The sequence below is a fragment of the Pseudophryne corroboree genome, chromosome 2 (genome assembly GCF_028390025.1).
Source record: "Pseudophryne corroboree isolate aPseCor3 chromosome 2, aPseCor3.hap2, whole genome shotgun sequence".
Taxonomy (NCBI): domain Eukaryota; kingdom Metazoa; phylum Chordata; class Amphibia; order Anura; family Myobatrachidae; genus Pseudophryne; species Pseudophryne corroboree.
In genome coordinates this window covers 355931203-355956072 of record NC_086445.1, presented here as the reverse complement: position 1 = coordinate 355956072, position 24870 = coordinate 355931203, and the positions used below count along the sequence as shown (strand labels likewise).

The following is a 24870-nucleotide window of genomic DNA, read 5'->3' as shown; positions in this document are numbered from 1 at the left end:
TGGTATCTGCTGATTATTCTTCCATGTGCATCTTATTTCTCAACAAATATATTTAGATAGATAGATATATTCACATGTATTCTTTGTTTTTATTCTGATATAATTTAATAGTGACTAAAGTTGCACATGCATGAATCAAATTATCTAAGCTTATATTAGTAATACAGGTCAATGCTGAAAGATCACAGATACATTTCCTCTCCTTTGAAATGTCGAAATCTGCAGAATGTCAACATGTAAAATATTTACATTTTGCATGGACTGGAGGTTTAGGCTACTGCTGCAAAGGGAAGGGATGGGTTAAGATTAGGCACTATGGGATGGGTTAGGTTTATTGTAGGCTGCGGGAGGGTAGGTTAGGTTTAGTCACTAGGCAGGGGGCTGCGTCTGTACCTTGTTCTTTCATACCCTTAATAATACTTTTTTTACTGATGCAAAATCCGGGTAGCCCAAACATGGATTACATCAGTGTATTGAATACCAACGGTAAATGACGGTAAAATAGAGGTGTTACTCCTTATACAGTAACAATGAGTTTTCAAATGCCTGACAACAAGGTGATAAATGAAACTGTATATTCTTTGCATGACAATGAAGTAGGTTTACCCAATTGGAATACCATAGGGCCTAATTCAGAGTTGATCGCAGCAGCAAATTTTTTAGCATTTGGCCAATGCCATGTGCACTGCGGGGGGATGGGGGGGGGGGGGGGGGGGGGCGGGGGATGGCAGATATAACATGTGCAGAGAGAGTTAGATTTGGGTGGGGAGTGTTCAAACTGAAATCTGTATTGCAGTGTAAAAATTAAGCAGCCAGTATTTACCCTGCACAGAAACAATATATCCCACCCAAATCTAACTCTCTCTGCACATGTTATATCTGCCACACCTGCACTGCACATGGGGGCTAATTCAGACCTGATCGGTGCTGTGTGTTTTCGCACAGCATCGATCATCTGCGCATGCACCGGCGTCGTTGGGGGGACGGGCCACGGTGGCTGTTTGACGTCACACGCAGCCACTGCGACCCCGGCTGCGATGGCTAGCTCCCTGCTTCCAGTGACCGGCGATTAACACCGACGCTGGGATCCTGGCTGCCAGGATGCCAGCAGTGGGGCGAGTGCAACGAAGCCCCTTGCCGGCTCGCTGCTCTTGCCACAGGTTCTATTCCCACTCTATGGGTGTTGTGGACACCCACGAGTGGGAATAGCCCTGGGCCCCCTGCCAGCACCTTGGCAGCTGGTATCCCGACGCTGGTATGATGACCACTGGGATCCCGACCGCCGGTCACCTGACTACATCCCCTGCAAGTAGCCTTCTGTATAATTTTGAAAACAAAATTGTCACTTTTTGGGAGTCTGGGAAGGTCACCCCATATTTTCATGAGCTCCTCTCACATCGCATTTGGAAGACGATTCGCATTCTCCCACTACGAGCACTGCATATAGGCATTTGTAATTGGATTGGAGAGTTTTTTGGGTGTGCGCATTCATGCGAATGTCTGCAAGTTTCATGCATAAAACTCTCAACTCATATCTAATTGGATGTTCCCCTGTGAATGGTGAAGGCCATTATTTTAATATTTTTTGCTCAGGAGTTTTTGTTATCTGACAAATGTTCACATTTATTTTCCAGCATCCTCTGTATTTCCTGCAGCTTAATTCTAAAGATAGGCAGATGGATGGCTACAGGGTCATCTTATGTAACACATAACATGAGCATCATGCAAAAAGAAATCTCTGTGTTCTGATGGTGTGTGCTGACACTTTCACAGTGTATTGCCTTGACAGAGTAAATGCAGCAATATTAGAATTGCTTAAGAAGCTGAAGAGAAGCTAAACCTAAACTATCTGTTATGCTGTAGGACCATGTAACAGTAACAACACTGATAACTGGGTATACACTGTGCAGAGACACTCTGTAGACACAGAGCTATGTTTTGCTTAGTGTGTGCTTTATTCAAGAGGGAGTTTGGCCATCACTTTTTTCTTTTTTAAACACAGTTTTCTTTATTGAAACATGACAAATACATAACATCAAAGGAGCACATGCAATGTGAGTACAGTATAGCACACACACCAGGAACAATTATCCAAATGTATGAGTAACTGAACAGCATGTTTCACAATTGTGTCAGCTAAAAAAATTATACACATAAAATGTTGTGGGGTGAACCCGGATCCACGTCCCCTTCTTTCCTTCCATCCATGTATAAGAAAAAATAAATCACGAAGACGTAACCATGGTATACTAAGTGTCTCATATCATAGGGTATTCCAAACCTGCACTTTGAGTGAGTGGAAGAGGTTATCTGTTACCCCAAGTCTCAAAGAATCTCAGTAACCCTCTCCTTTTGTAGCGAGGCCTCCAATCATTCCACTCTAAAAACATAAAAATGTTTTCCTAAAAAAAGAGAAAATGGAGGAGGGGGTAAGCTGTATCCACACTTGAAGGATAATTTTTTTCGCTACAGCTGATAAAGTTATCAGCAATTCCCGAACTTCCAGTGCTACTCAAGTGCCTTCGGGTAGGATGCCAGGTATTACCCATTCAGAAGATAAAGGTGCACTTTACACAGTAAAGGCCTATACACACTGAGTGATTTTCAGCTGAAAGCAGCTCACTTTTGGTGTTTTGAGCTGCTTTCAGCTCAAAACTGCCCAGTGTGTATACCCCGGCGGTGAGCACTGATGAGCGCCCCCGCTTCATCGCCGGTGGCCGCCGTTCATCTGCTGGTATTACCAGCAGATGAATGGCTTTCCATAGCGTCCTGCTATGGAAAGCCGTTCACCCCCGCCGACATCGCTGGGTAGAGGGGGAAAGATTTTCAGCCCAGCGATGTCAGCCATCATCGCTGTGCATACACGCTGGGGAAAAACGCCCAGTGTGTATGCACCTTTAGAGACTGTGGAAAGTGCTTCATTTGGCTGTACAAACAGCCCGACAGACGGCAGTGGTCAGCGCTCATCGCCCGGCCATACACACTGGCCGAGTTTGAGCTCAAAGTTGCTAAAAATAGCTGTGTGTATAGGGTACACATTGATTAGACAATCGCACCAAGCAATGGAGCGTTTTTCTGATCTGCAGCAACATCTGCAGTGTGTGTACCAGGTTTTGGATTGCAAGTTTGGTGTTCTCATTGCTAGTCCACAACTCGATCCACTTATGGCTGGCTGCTACTGAACTCTCTTTTACCTATGGTAAAGCAGTTATTATGCACCTCTTCTTGCTTATACAGAATATTTTGAAGAAAACAATGAGAGATTAGTACATAGTTGCCTACTCTCCCTCATTCTGCAGGAGACTCCCTGAAATAGTAGCAATCTCCCTGACTCCCTGAATAGTCCAGCAATCTCCCTGATTGCACTTATCCCCGTTATGCAGCTGTTACATTCTTGGGGGGAAACAAGAAATCAAAGATACATGCATTCAAATGGGAACATCAGGGACATTTCCCTGCATTGGTTATAAGGCACAATGATCCCTATGGCTACATGCAGTTTAAATAAGGTTTCTCGTGGCCACTTAAACAGTATATGGAACCTCTTGTAAAACACTATACACAAACACATCCTGAAAAATGTCTGTGTCTTTTCTTCAACAAGAAGATCTTACTAACTTTGGGGCTCATTTACATTTGGATGTAAGTCATTTTTATGACGCGCCTCTCAGATGTAGCAGTACACGTCTGCGCTGATAGGTGTTACTTTCACAATCTCCCTGAAATGCTTTTTCAAAAGTAGGCAAGTATGGATTAGTAGAGTCTAAATGCAAAGCCTTGAGACTTGCTGTGCTTTGCTTTTAAATCAAAACACTTTTCAATAAGTGCCATAATTTCTGCAGGTTACTATTCCTGTAAATGGAAAAAATACTCGGTGAACAGAGTGCACACTGTGCTCATCAAGTGTAGTGCAAAGGAAAATTGCTTCGTCGAATAATCAGTGGAGCAACAATACAGTAGATGAATGCAATATGTACTTGTGTATAGTAAGAAAGAATAAGTGGGTGGCAGTAAAAAAAAAAAATGAAGCAAATGTCAAGTTACAGTTGTGTTAAGATTTTCTTTGTTTTACTCATTGTTTTGCATGTCGCTATATGGTGTATAATGCACCAGTAAAGAGAAACAGTCTACATTCCATGGCAAACTCCCAAGAACTTGCTGGCAACAGCGCTGCTTTGTTACACACATTCATATTGTAATTAGAGTTTATACCTTATGTATGTAATTAGACAGCATTATGTTCGTAGGTAAATACTGTAGTTGTAGTAATTGTTCACCAAACCTCTGGGGCTCACCCACTATTGATGTTCTCTATCTGTGCAGAGAGAAGTCAGTGTACTTTCTATTCTACAGTATATCTTAGATTATTACTGCATTCTGCGTTATGAATCCAGTTATAGGGAATACATATTAATAAAGTACTTGAGATTAAGTGAGGGTTTTTTTTCACACTGAAATAATTGTTGTGCTTTTTATCTTCCAGATGACATCATGCATCAGGACACCTTCCCGATTTGTGCAGCTGACATTGAGGATCAGCTGAAGAAGCAGTTTGCCTACTTGTCAGGTGAGACATTTAATATAGGAAATAAAAGCAAAATGGATCTAGATGAGTTTTTTTCTAAATCATATTTACTGATTCTGTCATATGAAATAATGTCAAACTCCTCTGTTATTAATGCTAGTCATGGTGATATAGATTAGTGATTGGATAAAAAAAGAAGAAAAAAAATAAAAATGCTAAAATATATCACATTCATTTGAAAATGTTGACTGGGACGTTACTACCCCTTCCATTCTATATTCATTGCAGTAGAACGTGATCATAGGCAAAGATGGGGGGGGGGGAGGGATGTCCAGTTGCCCAGAAATACCTCACCTCAGCCCAAACAGCAACTGCACCCTTGACTAAATTAGCAGTAGTACAGAATTGTAACCACAACATGCAGTATAAGGGAGTTGTTGAACAGTCCCAGATTAGACAGTTTGGCCACACTGCGGCTACAGTTTACTGTGATTCCCGGCCCTGTATACTGTATGTCTGAAGTATTACACACTGCAATTTCTATGAGGCACTTGTAAAGTGCTAATTATTCATGAGGAAGTCAAACTATCTCTTTTAAAACCCTCCTCTAGGAATCCTGTGTATGCCCCTGCAGGCAGTTAGTCATCACCACAACACGTTTAACTACTCATGACTTGGAAAGTCTTGAGTGCTGACAAACCATAATTTCTCTGACGTCCTAAGTGGATGCTGGGACTCCGTAAGGACCATGGGGAATAGCGGCTCCGCAGGAGACTGAGCACAACTAAAAGAAAGCTTTAAACTAACTGGTGTGCACTGGCTCCTCCCACTATGACCCTCCTCCAGACTTCAGTTAGAATCTTGTGCCCGGCTGAGCTGGATGCACACTAGGGGCTCTCCTGAGCTCCTAGAAAGAAAGTATATCTTAGGTTTTTTATTTTACAGTGAGATCTGCTGGCTGCAGCGAGGGACTAAGGGGAGAAGAAGCGAACCTACCTGACTGGAGATAGTTTGGGCTTCTTAGGCTACTGGACACCATTAGCTCCAGAGGGATCGAACACAGGACCCGACCTCGATCGTTCGGTCCCGGAGCCGCGCCGCCGTCCCCCTTACAGAGCCAGAAGCAAGAAGTGGTCCGGAAAATCGGCGGCAGAAGACCTCGGTCTTCAACAAGGTAGCGCACAGCACTGCAGCTGTGCGCCATTGCTCCTCATGCACACCTCACACTCCGGTCACTGATGGGTGCAGGGCGCTGGGGGGGGGCGCCCTGAGCAGCAATAAAAACACCTTGGCTGGCAAATCATCACAATATATAGTCCCAGGGCTATATATGTGATAAATTACCCCTGCCAGAATTCCTGAAAAAAGCGGGAGAAAAGTCAGCCGAAAAAGGGGCGGGGCTAACTCCCTCAGCACACTGGCGCCATTTTTCTGTCACAGCTCCGCTGGAAGGATCGCTCCCTGGCTCTCCCCTGCAGTATCAAGCTACAAAGGGTAAAAAAGAGAGGGGGGGCACTAAATTTAGGCGCAGTATAACTTATATAGCAGCTATAAGGGGAAATAATTCAGTTAATCCCTGTATTATTATAGCGCTCTGGTGTGTGCTGGCATACTCTCTCTCTGTCTCCCCAAAGGGCTTTGTGGGGTCCTGTCCTCTGTTAGAGCATTCCCGGTGTGTGTGCGGTGTGTCGGTACGGCTGTGTCGACATGTTTGATGAGGAGGCTTATGTGGAGGCGGAGCAGATGCCTTAAAATGTGATGTCACCCCCTGCGGGGCCGACACCTGAGTGGATGGTTATGTGGAAGGAATTACGTGACAGTGTCGACTCCTTACATAAAAGGTTTGACGACATACCGAATATGGGACAGCCGGCTTCTCAGCCTGTGCGTGCCCAGGCGTCTCAAAAGCCATCAGGGGCTCTAAAACGCCCGCTACCTCAGATGGCAGACACAGATGTCGACACGGATATTGACTCCAGTGTCGACGACGATGAGACTAATGTAACTTCCAATAGGGCCACACGTTACATGATTGAGGCTATGAAAAATATGTTGCACATTTCTGATGTTATCCCAGGTACCACAAAAAAGGGTATTATGTTTGGAGAGAAAAAACTACCAGTAGTTTTTCCTCCATCTGAGGAGTTAAATGAAGTGTGTGAAGAAGCGTGGGCTTCCCCCGATAAGAAACTGGTAATTTCTAAAAGGTTACTAATGACGTACCCTTTCCCGCCAGAGGTCACGTTGGGAAACATCCCCTAGGGTGGATAAAGCACTCACACGATTGTCAAAGAAGGTGGCACTACCGTCTCCGGATACGGCCGCCCTAAAGGAACCTGCTGATAGAAAGCAGGAGGCTATCCTGACGTCTGTATATACACACACAGGTATTATACTGAGACCAGCTATTGCTTCAGCATGGATGTGCAGTGCTGCAGCTGCGTGGTCAGATTCCCTGTCGGAAAATATTGATACCCTAGACAGGGACACTATATTGCTAACCGTAGAGCATATTAAAGACGCAGTCTTATACATGAGAGATGCACAGAGGGATATTTGCCGGCTGGCATCTAAAATAAGTGCAATGTCCATTTCTGCCAGGAGAGGGTTATGGACTCGGCAGTGGACAGGTGATGTAGACTCTAAAAGGCACATGGAAGTTTTGCCTTATAAAGGTGAGGAGTTGTTCGGGGATGGTCTCTCGGACCTAGTTTCCACAGCAACAGCTGGGAAGTCTGCATTTTTACCCCATGTTCCCTCACAGCCAAAGAAAGCACCGTATTATCAGGTACAGTCCTTTCGGCCCCATAAGGGCAAGCGGGTTAGAGGCGCGTCCTTTCTGCCCAGAGGCAGAGGTAGAGGGAAAAAGCTGCAGCATACAGCCAGTTCCCAGGAGCAAAAGTCCTCCCCCGCTTCCTCTAAGTCCACCGCATGACGCTGGGGCTCCACAGGCGGAGCCAGGTATGGTGGGGGCCCGTCTCAAAAATTTCAGCGATCAGTGGGCTCGCTCACGGGTGGATCCCTGGATCTTTCAAGTAGTATCTCAGGGGTACAAGCTGGAATTCGAGACGTCTCCCCCCCCCCCCCCCCCCCCCGCCGTTTCCTCAAATCTGCCTTGCCAACAACTCCCTCAGGCAGGGAGGCAGTGATAGAGGCAATTCACAAGCTGTATTCCCAGCAGGTGATAGTAAAGGTGCCCCTACTTCAACAAGGACGGGGTTACTATTCCACAATGTTTGTGGTACCGAAACTGGACGGTTCGGTGAGACCCATTTTAAATTTGAAATCCTTGAACACATATATAAAAACATTCAAGTTCAAGATGGAATCGCTCAGGGCGGTTATTGCAAGCCTGGACGAGGGGGATTACATGGTATCACTGGACATCAAGGATGCTTACCTGCATGTCCCCATTTACCATCCTCACCAGGAGTACCTCAGATTTGTGGTACAGGATTGTCATTACCAATTCCAGACGCTGCCGTTCGGTCTCTCCACGGCTCCGAGGGTCTTTACCAAGGTAATGGCCGAAATGATGATACTCCTTCGAAAGAAGGGAGTTTTAATTATCCCGTACTTGGACGATCTCCTGATAAAGGCGAGGTCCAGGGAGCAGTTGTTAGTCGGGGTAGCACTATCTCGGGAGGTGCTACAACAGCACGGCTGGATTCTAAATATTCCAAAGTCACAGCTGGTCCCTACGACACGTCTACTGTTCCTGGGGATGGTTCTGGACACAGAACAGAAAAAAGTGTTTCTCCCGGAGGAGAAGGCCAAGGAGCTGTCATCTCTAGTCAGAGGCCTCCTAAAACCAAAACAGGTGTCGGTGCATCACTGCACGCGGATCCTGGGAAAGATGGTAGCTTCCTACGAAGCGATTCCATTCGGCAGGTTCCATGCAAGAACCTTTCAGTGGGACCTGTTGGACAAGTGGTCCGGATCGCATCTTCAGATGCATCGGCTGATAACCCTGTCTCCAAGGACCAGGGTGTCTCTGCTGTGGTGGCTGCAAAGTGCTCATCTTCAAGAGGGCCGCAGATTCGGCATACAGGACTGGGTCCTGGTGACCACGGATGCCAGCCTTCGAGGCTGGGGGGCAGTCACACAGGGAAGAAACTTCCAAGGACTATGGTCAAGTCAGGAGACTTCCCTACACATAAATATTCTGGAACTGAGGGCCATTTTCAATGCCCTAAGTCAGGCAAAACCCTGCTTCAAAACCAGCCGGTACTGATCCAGTCAGACAACATCACGGCGGTCGCCCATGTAAACCGACAGGGCGGCACGAGAAGCAGGACGGCGATGGCAGAAGCCACAAGGATTCTCCGATGGGCGGAAAATCACGTGTTAGCACTGTCAGCAGTGTTCATTCCGGGAGTGGACAACTGGGAAGCAGACTTCCTCAGCAGGCACGACCTCCACCCAGGAGAGTGGGGACTTCATTCAGAAGTCTTCCAACTGATTGTAAACCGTTGGGAAAGGCCACAGGTGGACATGATGGCGTCCCGCCTAAACAAAAAGCTAGAAAGATATTGCGCCAGGTCAAGGGACCCGCAGGAGATAGCTGTGGACGCTCTAGTGACACCGTGGGTGTACCGGTCGGTTTATGTGTTCCCTCCTCATCCTCTCATACCAAAGGTACTGAGGATAATAAGGAGAAGAGGAGTAAGAACTATACTCATTGTTCCGGATTGGCCAAGAAGAGCTTGGTACCCGGAACTTCAAGAAATGATCTCAGAGGACCCATGGCCTCTGCCGCTCAGACAGGACCTGCTGCAGCAGGGGCCCTGTCTGTTCCAAGACTTACCGCGGCTGCGTTTGACGGCATGGCGGTTGAACACCGGATCCTGAAGGAAAAGGGCATTCCGGAGGAAGTCATTCCTACGCTGATTAAAGCTAGGAAAGAAGTAACCGCAAACCATTATCACCGCATATGGCGAAAATATGTTGCGTGGTGTGAGGCCAGGAAGGCCCCAACGGAGGAATTTCAGCTGGGCCGTTTCCTGCACTTCCTAAAGTCAGGGGTGACTATGGGCCTAAAATTGGGTTCCATTAAGGTCCAGATTTCGGCTCTATCGATTTTCTTCCAGAGAGAACTGGCTTCACTACCTGAAGTTCAGACTTTTGTTAAGGGAGTGCTGCATATTCAGCCCCCTTTTGTGCCTCCAGTGGCACCTTGGATCTCAACGTGGTGTTGGATTTCCTAAAGTCACATTGGTTTGAGCCACTTAAAACCGTGGAATTGAAATATCTCACGTGGAAAGTGGTCATGTTGTTGGCCTTGGCTTCGGCCAGGCGTGTATCAGAATTGGTGGCTTTGTCATGTAAAAGTCCTTATCTGATTTTCCATATGGATAGGGCAGAATTGAGGACTCGTCCCCAATTTCTCCCTAAGGTGGTATCAGCCTTTTATCTGAACCAACCTATCGTGGTGCCTGCGGCTACTAAAGACTTGGAGGCTTCCAAGTTGTTGGACGTAGTCAGGGCCCTGAAAATTTATGTTTCCAGGACAGCTGGAGTCAGAAAGACTGACTCGCTATTTATCCTGTATGCGCCCAACAAGTTGGGTGCACCTGCTTCAAAGCAGACTATTGCTCGCTGGATCTGTAGTACGATTCAGCTTGCACATTCTGCGGCTGGATTGCCGCATCCTTAATCAGTGAAAGCCCATTCCACGAGGAAGGTGGGCTCTTCTTGGGCGGCTGCCCGAGGGGTCTCGGCTCTACAACTTTGCCGAGCAGCTACTTGGTCGGGGTCAAACACATTTGCTAAATTCTACAAGTTTGACACCCTGGCTGAGGAGGACCTAGAGTTTGCCCATTCGGTGCTGCAGAGTCATCCGCACTCTCCCGCCCGTTTGGGAGCTTTGGTATAATCCCCATGGTCCTTACGGAGTCCCAGCATCCACTTAGGACGTCAGAGAAAATAAGAATTTACTCACCGGTAATTCTATTTCTCGTAGTCCGTAGTGGATGCTGGGCGCCCATCCCAAGTGCGGATTGTCTGCAATACTTGTATATAGTTATTGTTTAACTAAAGGGTTATTGTTGAGCCATCTGTTGAGAGGCTCAGTTGTTATCATACTGTTAACTGGGTATTGTATCACGAGTTATACGGTGTGATTGGTGTGGCTGGTATGAGTCTTACCCGGGATTCAAAATCCTTCCTTATTGTGTCAGCTCTTCCGGGCACAGTATCCTAACTGAAGTCTGGAGGAGGGTCATAGTGGGAGGAGCCAGTGCACACCAGTTAGTCTAAAGCTTTCTTTTAGTTGTGCCCAGTCTCCTGCGGTGCCGCTATTCCCCATGGTCCTTACGGAGTCCCAGCATCCACTACGGACTACGAGAAATAGAATTACCGGTGAGTAAATTCTTATTATTAAGATGGGTCCAAAAGCACAAGGAAATAACTAAAATGCAAAGTACCCAATGCATACATAGTAACCGAGATGCTACTGAAATTAAATGGGTAAAAAATTTGATTTAAAACTTCAGTTGACCTTATTGATAAGGTGTTTTAAAACATGTATATAATGTCATCTTATTGCAGAAACACCAGCTAAAATTAATGGGGAATTTCAGGATTAGAGCATTTTGTAGGGCAGAAATGATTCACACATTATCAGCAGCTCAGTAGTACCTACGGTCAATATTCATCTATTATCTATTCATATGGCACCACACGGCTGTTGAGATGAGGCAGATCAGTACCGTGTGTAGTGCTTATGTGAGGCATAGTAATACGGTACACACTGCTGAGGAGAAGCAGAGCAATAGTGTTTATACTGCTGAGGTGAGGTGGAGCAATACTGTATACACTGCTGAGGTGACGCAGATCAGTACCATGTATACTGCTTATGTGAGGCAGAGTAATATTGTATACACTGCTGAGGTGAGGCAGATCAGTACCGTGTATAATGCTTATGTGATGCAGAGCAATACTGTATACACTGCTGAGGTGAAGCAGAGCAGTACCGTGTATACTGCTTATGTTAGGCAAAGTAATAAAGCATACACTGCTGAGCTGAGGCGGAGCAATACTGCATACACTGCTGAGTTGAGGCGGCACAATACTGTTTACACTGCTGAGCTGAGGCAGAGCAATACTGTATACACTGCTGAGGAGAGGCAGAGCAATACTGTATACACTGCTGAGGAGAGGCAGAGCAGTACCGTATATACTGCTTATGTTAGGCAGGGACGGCTCCATGCCTACTAGTGCCCTGAGCGAGAAAATGTCAAAGTGCACCCCACCACCACCATGCGCGCGTACGCTCCTGGGAAAGTGGGCGTGGCCTTGCAACTTTATATAATCAAACTATAAATAAATCTATTTTCTCTTGCGTCCTTGGGGATACTGGGAATCCATTTAGTACCATGGGGTATAGACGGGTCCACTAGGAGCCTTGGGCACTTTAAGAATTTGATAGTGTGTGCTGACTCCTCCCTTTATGCCCCTCCTACCAGACTCGATTTAGAAAATGTGCCCGGAGGAGCTGGTCACGTCACTGGAAGCTCCTGAAGAGTTTTCTGCATTTATTTTGTATGTTTGTTATTTTCAGGCAGGACTGGATGGCACCAGCCTGTCTGCTTCGTGGGACTTAGGGGGGAAGGAATGGCCCAACCTCTTGAAGGGTTAGTGGTCCCGTTCCCCGCTGACAGGACACTAGCTCCTGAGGGAACTATTCGCAAGCCCCACCGTGGCGAGCGTACTTTCCCGCAACACGCCGCCACCCCTAACAGAGCCAGAAGATAGAAGTGTTGTGAGTACTAAGCCGGCGTCCCAATTAGCGGGTCGCCGGCCATTATGGCGGCATGAGGGTACGGAGACGCACCGTTTCTGAGGGAGCGAATTGAGTCTAAGTACACTACGGGTTTACATAGTACCCAGACTGGCATTACAGACTTTAAAAGGCGGCTGACTCCATTTTAAGCACTAAAATTACCTCCGACAGTATAAAAAAAAGTGCGGGAAGACCGTGCGTCATTTAAGGGGCGGGGCTTCACTATGAGTGGATCCAGCAGTTCACCAGCGCCATTTTCCCTCTGCAGTGGACATAGACACTGACTGACAGGAATGCGCAGCTCCTCCTGAGAGACTCCAAATTACCTCAGTGGTACCAGGGGGTCATAGCAGGGGGGGAGCGCTTACTAGTGTACTAAGGGGGTCATTCCGAGTTGATCGTGGCTGTGCTAAATTTAGCACAGCTACGATCATCTACCCAGACATGCGGGGCCAGTCCGCCCGCATGTCAGGCCAGCGCTTCCCCCGCACAAGTACAAAAGCATCGCGCAGCGGCGTTGCTTTTGTACTTGAAGTGTAACTCCCGGCCAGCGCAGCTCCTGTGGCTGGCCGGGAGTTACTCGTTGCTGCCCCGGGTCGCAGCGGCTGCGTGTGATGTCATGCCGCCGCTGCGGCCCGCCCCGCCCCCGCACAGTCCGGCCACGCCTGCGTTGGCTGGACCGGTCCCTGAAAACGGCAGCTAAACGCTGCCATGCCACCCCCTCCTGCCCAGCGAACGCCTCTGCCTGTCAATCAGGCAGAGGGGATCGCTAGGTAACGATGGCCTTCGGCTGTCTGGCATGCGCATTTCCGACCCGATCGCTGCGCTGCAAATAACTGCAGCATGCAATCGGGTTGGAATGACCCTCTAAATCCCCAATCTGGGTACTTAATCTGCAACCCAGCTAAGCTTGGCATTAGCACTAAGGGCGCCTTGTGCTGGCACCATACTATCTCTGTGTCTCTCTGGAAGGGCTCTTTGTGGGTTATTTGTGCATTTAACCTGTTCCTATGTGTGTGTGTGTGTGTGTGTGTGTGTGTGTGTGTGTGTGCTGTCACTGTCGCAGTATGTCAGACAAAGAGTGTGTTCCATGTAAGGCACAGTGTTCCTCTTCTCCAGGGGGTTCACTGCAGTGTACTCAGTGCAGTGTACCCTCCCAGGCTAGCGGGGCAGAGCTAGCTTGGCTGGATTCTATTAGGGGAATGATTTCCAATATTTATTCTAAATTGTCCCGCAATGAGAGAGAGACGCAATACTTAAGACAATCGATGACTGAGTTTATGAACAGAGACTCAGTACCCAAACCAGCATCTCAGTCCCCTGCCATTTGTCCGCAAAACGTCCTTTTGCCCATATCCTGCAATCTGACTCTGATGATGACGGGTCAGACATAGAGGAGGGGGAGGTGGACTCAGAGATGGGGGAGGCTACTCTGTCACAGGGAATAGAGGCTCTCATAGAAGCTATCACAGAAGTTCTGCATATCCATGATAACGTAACGGAGGAGACTGAGGAATCTTATTTTAATATAAAAAAGAAACCTCAGCCACTTTCCCTGTGTCAAAGGAACTAAGGGCCTAATTCTGAGTTGATCGTAGCAGCAAATTTGTTAGCAGTTGGGCAAATCCATGGCCCTCATTCCGAGTTGTTCGCTCGCTAGCTGCTTTTAGCCGCCCTCTGGGAGAGTATCTTAGCTTAGCAGAAGTGCGAACGAAAGGATCGCAGAACAGCACCAAAAAATTTTCAAGCAGTTTCTGAGTAGCTGCAGACTTAGTCCTACCTTGCGATCACTTCAGACTATTTAGTTCCTGTTTTGACGTCACAAACACGCCCTGCGTTCGGCCAGCCACTCTCCCGTTCCCCCAGGCACGCCTGCGTTTGTATCTGACACGCCTGCGTTTTTCAGCACACTCCCGGAAAACTGTCAGTTACCTCCCAGAAACGCCCCATTCCTGTCAATCACTCACCGATCAGCTGTGCAACTGAAAAGCGTCGCTAGACCTTCTGTGAAACTGCATCGGCTTTTGTGAAAGTACTTTGCACGTGCGCAGTGCGCACCATACGCATGCGCAGAAGTGCCGATTTTTTGCCTGATCGCTGCGCTGCGAACAACGGCAGCTAGCGATAAACTCGCATGTGCACTGCAGGGAGGGCAGATATAACGTGCAGAGAGAGTTAGATTTGGGTGGGGTGTATTCAAACTGAAATCTAAATTGCAGTGTAAAAATAAAGCAGCCAGTATTTACCCTGCACAGAAACAAAGTAACCCACCCAAATCTAACTCTCTCTGCAAATGTTATATCTGCCCCCCCTGCAGTGCACATGGTTTTGCCCAATTGCTAACAAACTTGCTGCTGCGATCAACTCAGAATTATCCCCTAAATACACTGGGCGGGATGTGCTAATGTACATCGCCGCCCATCGCCGCCCTGCGCCACGATGCTGATCGCATATGTACTAACATATGCGTTCAGCATTGCGGAGGACAGCTCTTCCGATAAGAGCTGTCCTCCGCGATGCGCAGCGGCAGCCTGACTTCCGGGATTCGACCCCAGAAGTCAGTCTGCGCATGCGCGGGGTGACGGGGGCGGCCGCAGGGCATGCTGGGAGGGATCCGATCGGATCCCTCACACGGCGCCGTGGAGAGAAGCCCATAGGCTTCTATGGACGTACGCCAGCTAAAGCTGGCGTACCCCGCCGCGGCGCTGTCCTGCCGGCCGGGGGTTAGTACATCAGGAAAATGCGGTAAACAGGGAGTTTACCGCATTTTCCACTTAGTACAATCCCGCCCATTGTTTGAAGAACTGTTGGTTAATCCTCATATGGAAATTTCAAATCCCTAAAAGGTTATCATCTTTTCCTTTTCCTCCTGAGGATAGGAACAAATGGGAAAATCCACCAATAGTGGATGCATCAGTATCCAGGCTGTCATTAAAAATTGTATTGCCTGTTTCGGGGGCAGCTTCCCTAAAAGACATGGCTGATCGTAGAATTGAGAATACACTCAAATCTTTGTATACAGCTGCTGGGGTGGCCCAGAGACCCATTATAGCATGTGGGTGGATTACTAAGGCCAACGCCAAATGGTCGGGTAACCTATTTGAGGAGTTAGTTACCTTGCCTCAGGAGGAGATTATTTTACTCCTGCAACATATACAGGACTCTGCGAATTTTATGGTGGAAGCCATAAAAGAAATAGGCTTGCTCAATGCACGCACCACTGCTATGGCAGTGTCAGCATGCAGAGGCTTATGGCTACGCCAGTGGACTGCTGACACGGACTCCAGGAAAGACGTGGAAGGCTTACCCTTCACAGGAGAGGCCTTATTTGAAGATGAACTAGACAAATGGATCTCCAAAGCTACTGCGGGTAAGTCCATATATCTTCCTTCTTCTCCACCAGCCAGGAAGGCCTACTCGGGACCTAATCTACAGTCCTATCGGACTGCCAAGTTTAAGGGCAAGACCAGAGGTTCTTCTACAGCCACCAGAGGCGCTAGAGGTAAACCAGACAAACCAGCAACTGCCTGGTCATAGGAACAGAGCTCAGGCTCTGCTTCCTCCAAGCCTTCAGCATGACGGTGGACTGCGATGCCTGGAAGACTGGCAGGTGGGAGTCCGACTAAAATTTTTCAGTCACATCTGGACAGGTTCGTGCCAGGATCCCTGGGTCATAGATCTTATTTCCCAAGGCTACAGACTGGAGTTTCAGGAGCTCCCACCTTACAGATTCTTCAAATCAGGCTTACCAGTTTCACAAGAGGCAAATATAACCTTACAGGATGCCATTCTAAAACTGGTACAGACTTAGGTCATTGTTCCAGTTCCACCTCATCTTCAAAACAAGGGATATTATTCCAAATGATATTCCAAATAATTCCAAACCGGACAGTTCGGTAAGACCGATTTTGAACTTCAAGTCATTGAACCCGGTCTCAAGATGGAGTCTCTGAGAATGGGGATCTCCGGTCTGGAGGAGGGGGAATTCCTAGTATCTCTGGATATCAAGGATGCGTACCTTCACATTCCGATCTGGCCGCCTCATCAGGCTTAGCTACAGTTTGCACTGCAGGACTGCCACTACCAGTTCCAGGCCCTGCCATTCGGTCTCTCCATGGCACCGAGAGTGTTCACCAAGGTGATGGCAGGGAAGATGTTTCTACTCTGCAAACAAGGAATGAACATAATTCCGTACCTGGACAATCTTCTGATAAAGGCACTGTCCAGGGAGCGGTTGTTGGACAACGTTGGCCTCTCAACCAGACTACTCCTGGATCACGGGTGGATTCTGAACTTACCAAAATCTCACCTGGAACTGATGCAGAGGCTTCCTTTCCTGGGAATGATACTGGACACAGAGTCTCAGAGAGTGTTCCTTCCCTTGGAGAAGGCTATGGTAATCCAGTCGATGGTTTGGGCTGTCCTGAAGCCGACCTGGATCTCTGTGCATCTGTGCATTCGTCTTCTGGGGAAAATGGTGGCCTCTTACGAGGCGATTCAGTACAGAAGGTTTCATGCGAGTCCCTTCCAGCTGGATCTGTTAGACAAATGGTCCGGATCGCATCTTCACATGCACCAGTGCATCTGTCTGTCACCAAGAGCCAGAATCTCCCTTCTCTGGTGGCTACAGACTTCTCACCTCATCGAGGGTCAGAAGTTCGGGATTCAGAATTGGATTCTGCGAACCACAGACGCAAGCCTCAGAGGTTGGGGAGCAGTCACCCAGGTGGTGCAGTTTCAAGGAAGATGGTCTAGTTGGGAAGTCATCCTTCCAATAAACATCTTGTAACTCAGGGCAATCTACAACACCCTTCTGCAGGCCTCATCTCTACAACAGCTGGTGTACGTGTTTCCTCCACTTCCTCTGATCCCAAAAATTCTAAAGTGAACAAATAGGAAAAGGTTTCAAGCAGTCCTCATTGCTACGGATTGGCCTCTTAGGGCCTGGTACGCGGATCTTCTCGGGATGCTGATCGAAGATCCATGGCCTCTACCTCTTCACAAGGATCTTCTGCAACAGGGCCCGTTCATCTAACAAGACTCACCATGGCTACGTTTAACGGCATGGAAGTTGAATGGCTGATTCTAGCCAGGAGAGGGATTCCTGACAAGGTCATCCCGACTATGACCCAAGCCAGGAAGGGGGTATCGTCTAAACGTTACCATCGTATATGGAAGAAGTATGTCTCTTGGTGTGAGGACAGACAATATTCTGCGGTGGAATTTCATCTGGGACGTCTCCTGCATTTTCTGCAGTCGGGAGTGGATTTGGGCCTATGCCTAGGCTCAATTAAAGTCCAGGTTTCGGCCTTGTGTGTTTACTTTCAGAAACAATTGGCTTCTCTCCCTGAGGTCCAGATGTTCTTGAAAGGTGTTCTGCACATCCAGCCTCTCTTTGTGCCTCCCAAGCACCTTGGGATCTCAATTTGGTGCTGCAGTTTCTCCAATCGGACTGGTTTGAACCGTTACAGGAGGTTTACGTAAAGTACCTTACGTTGAAGACCATCACACTTTTGGCCTTGACTTCAGCAAGACGTGTGTTGGAGCTAGAGGCGTTGTCTCACAAGAGCCCCTACTTAATTTTTCATGCGGACAGAGCTGAACTCAGAACTCGTTAGCAATTTCTTCCTAAAGTGGTGTCCGCGTTTCACATCAACCAACCTATTGTGGTTCCGGCTGTTACGGACACCTCTACTACTTCAAAGTCTTTGGATGTTGTGAGGGCTTTGAAGGTGTATGTAAAGAGAACAGTTTGTCACAGGATATCTGACTCGCTGTTCTTTCTCTATGATCCCAATAAAATTGGGTGTCCTGCTTCTAAGCAGTCTATTGCACGCTGGATCAGGCTCACTATCCAGCATGCTTATTACACGGAGGATTGCTGGTTCCAAGACCTGTACAGGCCCACTCTACTAGGTCGGTGGGTTCTTCTTGGGCGGCTGCCTGGGGTGTCTCGGCTTTACAGTTCTGCCGAGCAGCTACTTGGTCAGGTTCGAACTCGTTTGAAAAGTTTTACAAGTTCAATACTTTGTCCTCTGAGGACCTTCAGTTTGGTCAATCAGTTCTGCAGGAACTTCAGCACTCTCCCACCCGGTTTGGGAGCTTTGGTACTTCCCCATGGTACTAAATGGATTCCCAGTATCCCCAAGGACATAAGAGAAAATAGGATTTTAATTACCTACCGGTAAATCTTTTTCTCATAGTCCGTAGGGGATACTGGGTGCCTGCCCGGTGCTTCGTTCTTCCTGCACTGTTACTTAGTCAAGTCAGTGTCGGACTGGGGTATGAAGGGCCCACCAGGGTAATGCAATGATAGGGGCCCATATTTAGGGGTGTGACCAGCCTACAAAGGGTGTGTGGCCAGCTTCCACAGAGGCTTGAAATGCACAATATTCTTGTGCAGTGTAACGCAATATATCTACCATGTATAATACAAGTGCACAGTCTGGAACCTAATCCCTAGAGAAAGGAGTGGGCCCTCAGGCATTGGGGCCCACCGGTGGTTTCCCCTGTACCCCTGTACCCCTGTGGACCAGTCCGACCCTGAGTCTGGTTTGTTCAGCTGTTGCTGTTCATGTTTCAAGTTTGGTTAGCATGGCTATCCTATTGTTCTGTGTGTGCTGGTTCGTAATCTCACCACTTTCCTTATCTATCCTTCTCTCAAAGTGTGTCCTTCTCCTCGGGCACAGTTTCCTAGACAGAGTCTGGTAAGAGGGGTATAGAGGGAGGAGCCAGCGCACACTATCAAATTCTTAAAGTGCCCAAGGCTCCTAGTGGACCCGTCTATACCCCATGGTACTAAATGGATTCCTAGTATCCCCTACGGACTACGAGAAAAGGATTTACCGGTAGTTGATCAAAATCCTATTTTCACACCCCTCTACACACACAATTAGCAACATTACACATAACGCCCACAGTAGTGTTCCTTACACATAGTGGGTGATATTCAAATGATATATCACGCCCAATTTCCTTTCTAAAATGATCTTCGTTATCGCGCATATTGCGCCCATAGTAATCAGGTTTAGCTGTGTAAAGGGTTGGGTGCCTCGCCGCTCCGGGGGTAGCGAGCTGAAATAATGATACAACGTCCCTGAGGGCAGAAACAGAACAGGTGTATAAAGGGGTGAAAAGAATTGAATCCCGCCCAATGTCTCCAGTATAGTGTCAGACACATAATGACCCCAGTAGTGCAGTGACAGATACATATATGCCCCCAGTAATGCCAAATACATATACACCCCCAGTAGTGCCAAATACACATTATATGCCCCCAGCAGTGCAGTGCCAGATACACATTATTTGCCCCCAGCAGTTCCAGATGCATATTATATGCCCCCAGCAGTGTCAGATGCACATTATATGCCCCCACAGTGCCAGATTCACATTATATGCCCCCACAGTGTCAGATGCACATTATATGCCCCCACAGTGCCAGATGCACATTATATGCGCCCACGGTGCCAAATGCACATTATATGCCCCCACAGTGTCAGATGCACATTATATGCCCCCAGTAGTGCCAGATATACATTATATGCCCCAGTAATGCCAGATACACATTATATGCCCCCACAGTGCCAGATACACATTATATGCCCCCACAGTGCCAGATACACATTATATGCCCCCACAGTGCCAGATACACATTATATGCCCCCACAGTGCCAGATACACATTATATGCCCCCACAGTGCCAGATACACATTATATGCCCCACATTGTCAGATTACATTATATGCCCCACATTGTCAGATACACATTATATGCCCCCACATTGTCCGATACACATTTTATGCCCCCACATTGTCAGATACACATTTTATATACCCACATAGTCAGATACACATTATATGCACCCACATAGTCAGATACACATAATATGCCCCCACATAGTCAGATACACATAATATGCCCCGACATAGTCAGATACACATAATATGCCCCCACATAGTCAGATACACATAATATGCCCCCACATTGTCATATACACATGCCCCCAGTGCCAGATAAACATAATATGCCCCCACAGTGCCAGATACCATAATATGCCCCCACATTGTTAGATACACATAATATGCCCCCACATTGTCAGATACACGTGTATTCACAGTGCCAGATACACATAATATACCCCCCCACAGTGCCAGATACACATGCTCCCCACAGTGCCAGATACACATGCCCGCCCCCGTAGTTCTGCTCACTGTCATCGGCCTCGTCCTGCTGCTCCCGCACAGCCGCCACTGCTCTCTGTGTGAGGGGAGGAGAGTGCAGCGTGTGCCTCTACTTCCCCTCACTCCCATCTCCAGCTGTCCCCTGCCTGGCACCGCCAGTCAGTCAGACAATGCTCGCGGCCCGGCAGCAGCTGCCGCTGCCGGTCCGTTAGCCAATCACAGCTAGCGGACCGGCAGCAGCTGATTTAAAATTGTGGGCATCTACCAGTCGCCCTTAGGAGTTGGCGTCCTGCGCTGCCGCTCCTAAGGAACGTGCCTGGAGCCGTCCCTGATGTTAGGCAGAGTAATAAAGCATACACTCCTGAGCTGACACAGAGCGATACTGCATAAGCTGTTGAGTTGAGGCGGCACAATACTGTATACACTGCTGAGCTGAGGCGGAGCAATACTAATACGCTGCTGAGCTGAGGCAGTGCAGTACTGTATACACTGCTGAGGTGAGGCAGAGCAGTACCGTGTATACTGCTTATGTTATGCAGAGTAATAAAGCATACACTCCTGGGCTGAGGTGGAGCAATACTGCTTACACTGCTTAGGTGAGGCGGCACAACAATACTGTATACACCTCTGAGCTGAGGCGGCACAATACTGTATACACTGCTGAGCTGAGGCGGAGCCAAAGGAGTATTTACCACAAGGCAACCAAAGCTATTGCTTAGGGCACTGTTGGTCTCAGGGGGACCTACTGGTCCCAGGGGGCCCACTGACAAGGCTGTATAAAGGGCTTTTCTGAAGGACCAAGAACCTCACCGAAATTGTTCGTGAGCTGGGCTGGCGCACAGCACTCGGCTCATGGGTTACATTCCCACCATGGCCCTGTGTGGAGTTTGTATATTCTCCCCGTACCTGAATGGGCTTACTCCGGGTACTCCGGTTTCCTCCCACAGTCCAAAAATATACTGGTAGGTTAATTGGCTCCCAACAAAATTAACCCTAGCGTGAATGTGTACATGTGGTAGGGAATATAGATTGTATGTTCCTCTGGGACAGGGACTGATGTGAATGGTCAAATATTCTCTGTAAAGCGCTGCAGAATATGTGTACGCTATAAAAATAACTGGTAATAATAATCAATACATTAGTACAACTACCATCTTCCTGCTATAATCTGTGGGGGGGCAGATTGGGGAGCAAACACTGACTGGGCGGCAGTATAATGAGTGGGGACCTGTCTGCTACAATTGGTGGGGGCATCGCTGAGGATTGTTTTAGGAAGTGGGACCCCAAATCCGTGTCTTGCTTAGGGCATGAGGTCTAAATCCACCTCTGGGCAGAGCAATACTGTATACGCTGCTGAGCTGAGGCAGAGTAATACGGTATACACTGCTGAGGAGAGGCAGAGCAATACTGTATTCACTGCTGAGGAGAGGCGGAGCAATACTGTATACACTGCTGAGGAGAGGCGGAGCAATACTGTATATAATGCTAACATGATGCAACTCGATAATGGTGTGTACTTCGGATGTCAGACAGAGTAATACTGTTAGGGTTACCACCTTATCCCTTTAATTCTGGACACACATTAATTACACAGATTCTGTGGCTGATTAAAACCAGGTGAAATGGAGTCTTGAAGTCAGCCAGCCACAGAACCTGTGTAAATAATATGTGTCCAGAATTAAAGGGATTAGGTGGTAACCCTAAATACTGTGCATACTGCTGACGTGAGCTAGGGCAATATTGTGCATACTGCTAACATGAGGCAAGTCAATACTGTATACTGCTGAGGGGAGATGGGTCAATAAGGTTTATACTGCTGATGTAAGGCAGCAGAGCCGGCCCTCACCAATATGATGCCCTAGGCAAGATTTTGACTGGTGCCCCCTAGCACCGCCGCTAGTTCTGAAGGAGATGCCTGGCATGAGTCAGCTGGCAGCTCTGCTAACGTCGGGCGCCTTTTGTTTATGAAAATGCATCTTATTTGCATTACTATGTGGCTAGGATGCACAAGCAGCTTCTGCTGATTAAAATGATATGCAGCATGCCTTTATTCTGTGTGCGACTGCTGCTGTATTTGCATACGAAATGCTACATTACAGTAATTTCCAGGAATACACTGCAACGTAGCATTTCGTATGCAGATACAGCCGCAGTCACACACAGAATATAGGCATGCTGCATATCATTTTAATCAGCAGACGCTGCTGGTGCCCCTAAGCATACCAAATGCCCTAGGCATTTGCCTAGTTTGCCTATACCTAAGGCCGGCTCTGTAAGGCAGGTTACTACTTGTATACACTGCTGAGCTGAGGCGGAGCCAAAGGAGTATTTACCACAAGGCAACCAAAGCTATTGCTTAGGGCACTGTTGGTCTCAGGGGGACCTACTGGTCCCAGGGGGCCCACTGACAAGGCTGTATAAAGGGCTTTTCTGAAGGACCAAGAACCTCACTGAAATTGTTCGTGAGCTGGGCTGGGTCACAGCACTCGGATCGTGGGTTACATTCCCACCATGGCCCTGTGTGGAGTTTGTATATTCTCCCTGTACCTGAATGGGATTACTTCGGGTACTCCGGTTTCCTCCCACAGTCCAAAAATATACTGGTAGGTTAATTGGCTCCCAACAAAATTAACCCTAGAGTGAATGTGTCTGTGTGTACATGTGTATGGTGGCCAATCCCAGGATCGGGATCGGCGGGATCCCGGGATTTAGGTCCAAAAATGGCCGGGAATCAATCCCGGGATTGGAAGCTCCAATCCCGGGGATTGAGGGATCAGCGTTGAGCGTCCACAGGACGCTCAGACGCTGTCCGGCTTCCTTGTTCCTGGTCCCCAGCGCAGCGTGAGAGGTCACGCTGCGCCGTCAGCCGCTGCACAGAGCCGCCAGCAGCGTTCAGTAGATGTTCTCCACCCGCCCGCCCCTGGTATATGGTGAGTTATGTGGGCGGGGCGGGGTGAGGCGAGGGGGCAGCCACACAGCAAAAAGCCAATACCGGGTATCATGGGAATCCCGGGATTGGCCATTTCTCAATCCCGATACCAGGGATTGAAAAAATGGCCCGGGATTGGCTTCCCTATACATGTGGTAGGGAATATAGATTGTATGTTCCTCTGGGACAGGGACTGATGTGAATGGTCAAATATTCTCTGTAAAGCGCTGCAGAATATGTGTACGCTATAAAAATAACTGGTAATAATAATCAATACATTAGTACAACTACCATCTTCCTGCTATAATCTGTGGGGGGGCAGATTGGGGAGCAAACACTGACTGGGCGGCGGTATAATGAGTAGGGACCTGTCTGCTACAATTGGTGGGGGCACGCTGAGGATTGTTTTAGGAACTGGGGCCGCAAATCCGTGTCTTGCTTAGGGCATGAGGTCTAAATCCACCTCTGGGCAGAGCAATACTGTATACGCTGCTGAGCTGAGGCAGAGTAATACGGTATACACTGCTGAGGAGAGGCAGAGCAATACTGTATACACTGCTGAGGAGAGGCGGAACAATACTGTATACAGGTTGAGTATCCCTTATCCAAAATGCTTGGAACAAGAGGTATTTTGGATATCAGATTTTTCCGTATTTTGGAATAATTGCATACCATAATGAGATATCATGGTGATGGGACCTAAATCTAAGCACAGAATGCATTTATGTTTCATATACACCTTATACACACAGCCTGAAGGTAGTTTTAGCCAATATTTTTTATAACTTTGTGCATTAAACAAAGTGTGTCTACATTCACACAATTCATTTATGTTTCATATACACCTTATACACACAGCCTGAAGGTCATTTAATACAATATTTTTAATAACTTTGTGTATTAAACAAAGTTTGTGTGCATTGAGCCATCAAAAAACAAAGATTTCACTATCTCACTCTCACTCAAAAAAGTCCGTATTTCGGAATATTCCGTATTTTGGAATATTTGGATATGGGATACTCAACCTGTATAATGCTAACATGATGCAACTCGATAATGGTGTGTACTTCTGATGTCAAACAGAGTAATACTGTTAGGGTTACCACCTTATACCTTTAATTCTGGACACACATTAATTACACAGATTCTGTGGCTGATTAAAACCAGGTGAAATGGAGTCTTGAAGTCAGCCAGCCACAGAACCTGTGTAATTAATGTGTCCAGAATTAAAGGGATTAGGTGGTAACCCTAAATACTGTGCATACTGCTGACGTGAGCTAGGGCAATATTGTGCATACTGCTAACATGAGGCAAGTCAATACTGTATACTGCTGAGGGGAGATGGGTCAATAAGGTTTATACTGCTGATGTAAAGCACTGCAGGTTAATACTTGTATAGAGAACACTTGAGGCAAGTAAATACTGTGTATTGCTGACATGAGACCATTCAATA

At 47.6% G+C, this 24870-nt stretch overlaps 1 protein-coding gene across 16 annotated transcripts in view; it reads left to right on the top strand.

Annotated features, from left to right (window-relative positions):
• The window catches only part of MCF2L (MCF.2 cell line derived transforming sequence like), a 648156-nt gene that overhangs the window by 399111 nt on the left and 224175 nt on the right, over positions 1-24870 (top strand). For all 16 annotated transcript variants that reach the window (XM_063953143.1, XM_063953132.1, XM_063953130.1 and 13 more), the window contains one exon: positions 4484-4567. In XM_063953143.1, coding sequence (XP_063809213.1) covers positions 4492-4567 — 76 coding nt within the window. In that variant the 5' untranslated portion in view covers positions 4484-4491. The remainder of the gene's footprint in view (positions 1-4483; positions 4568-24870) is intronic.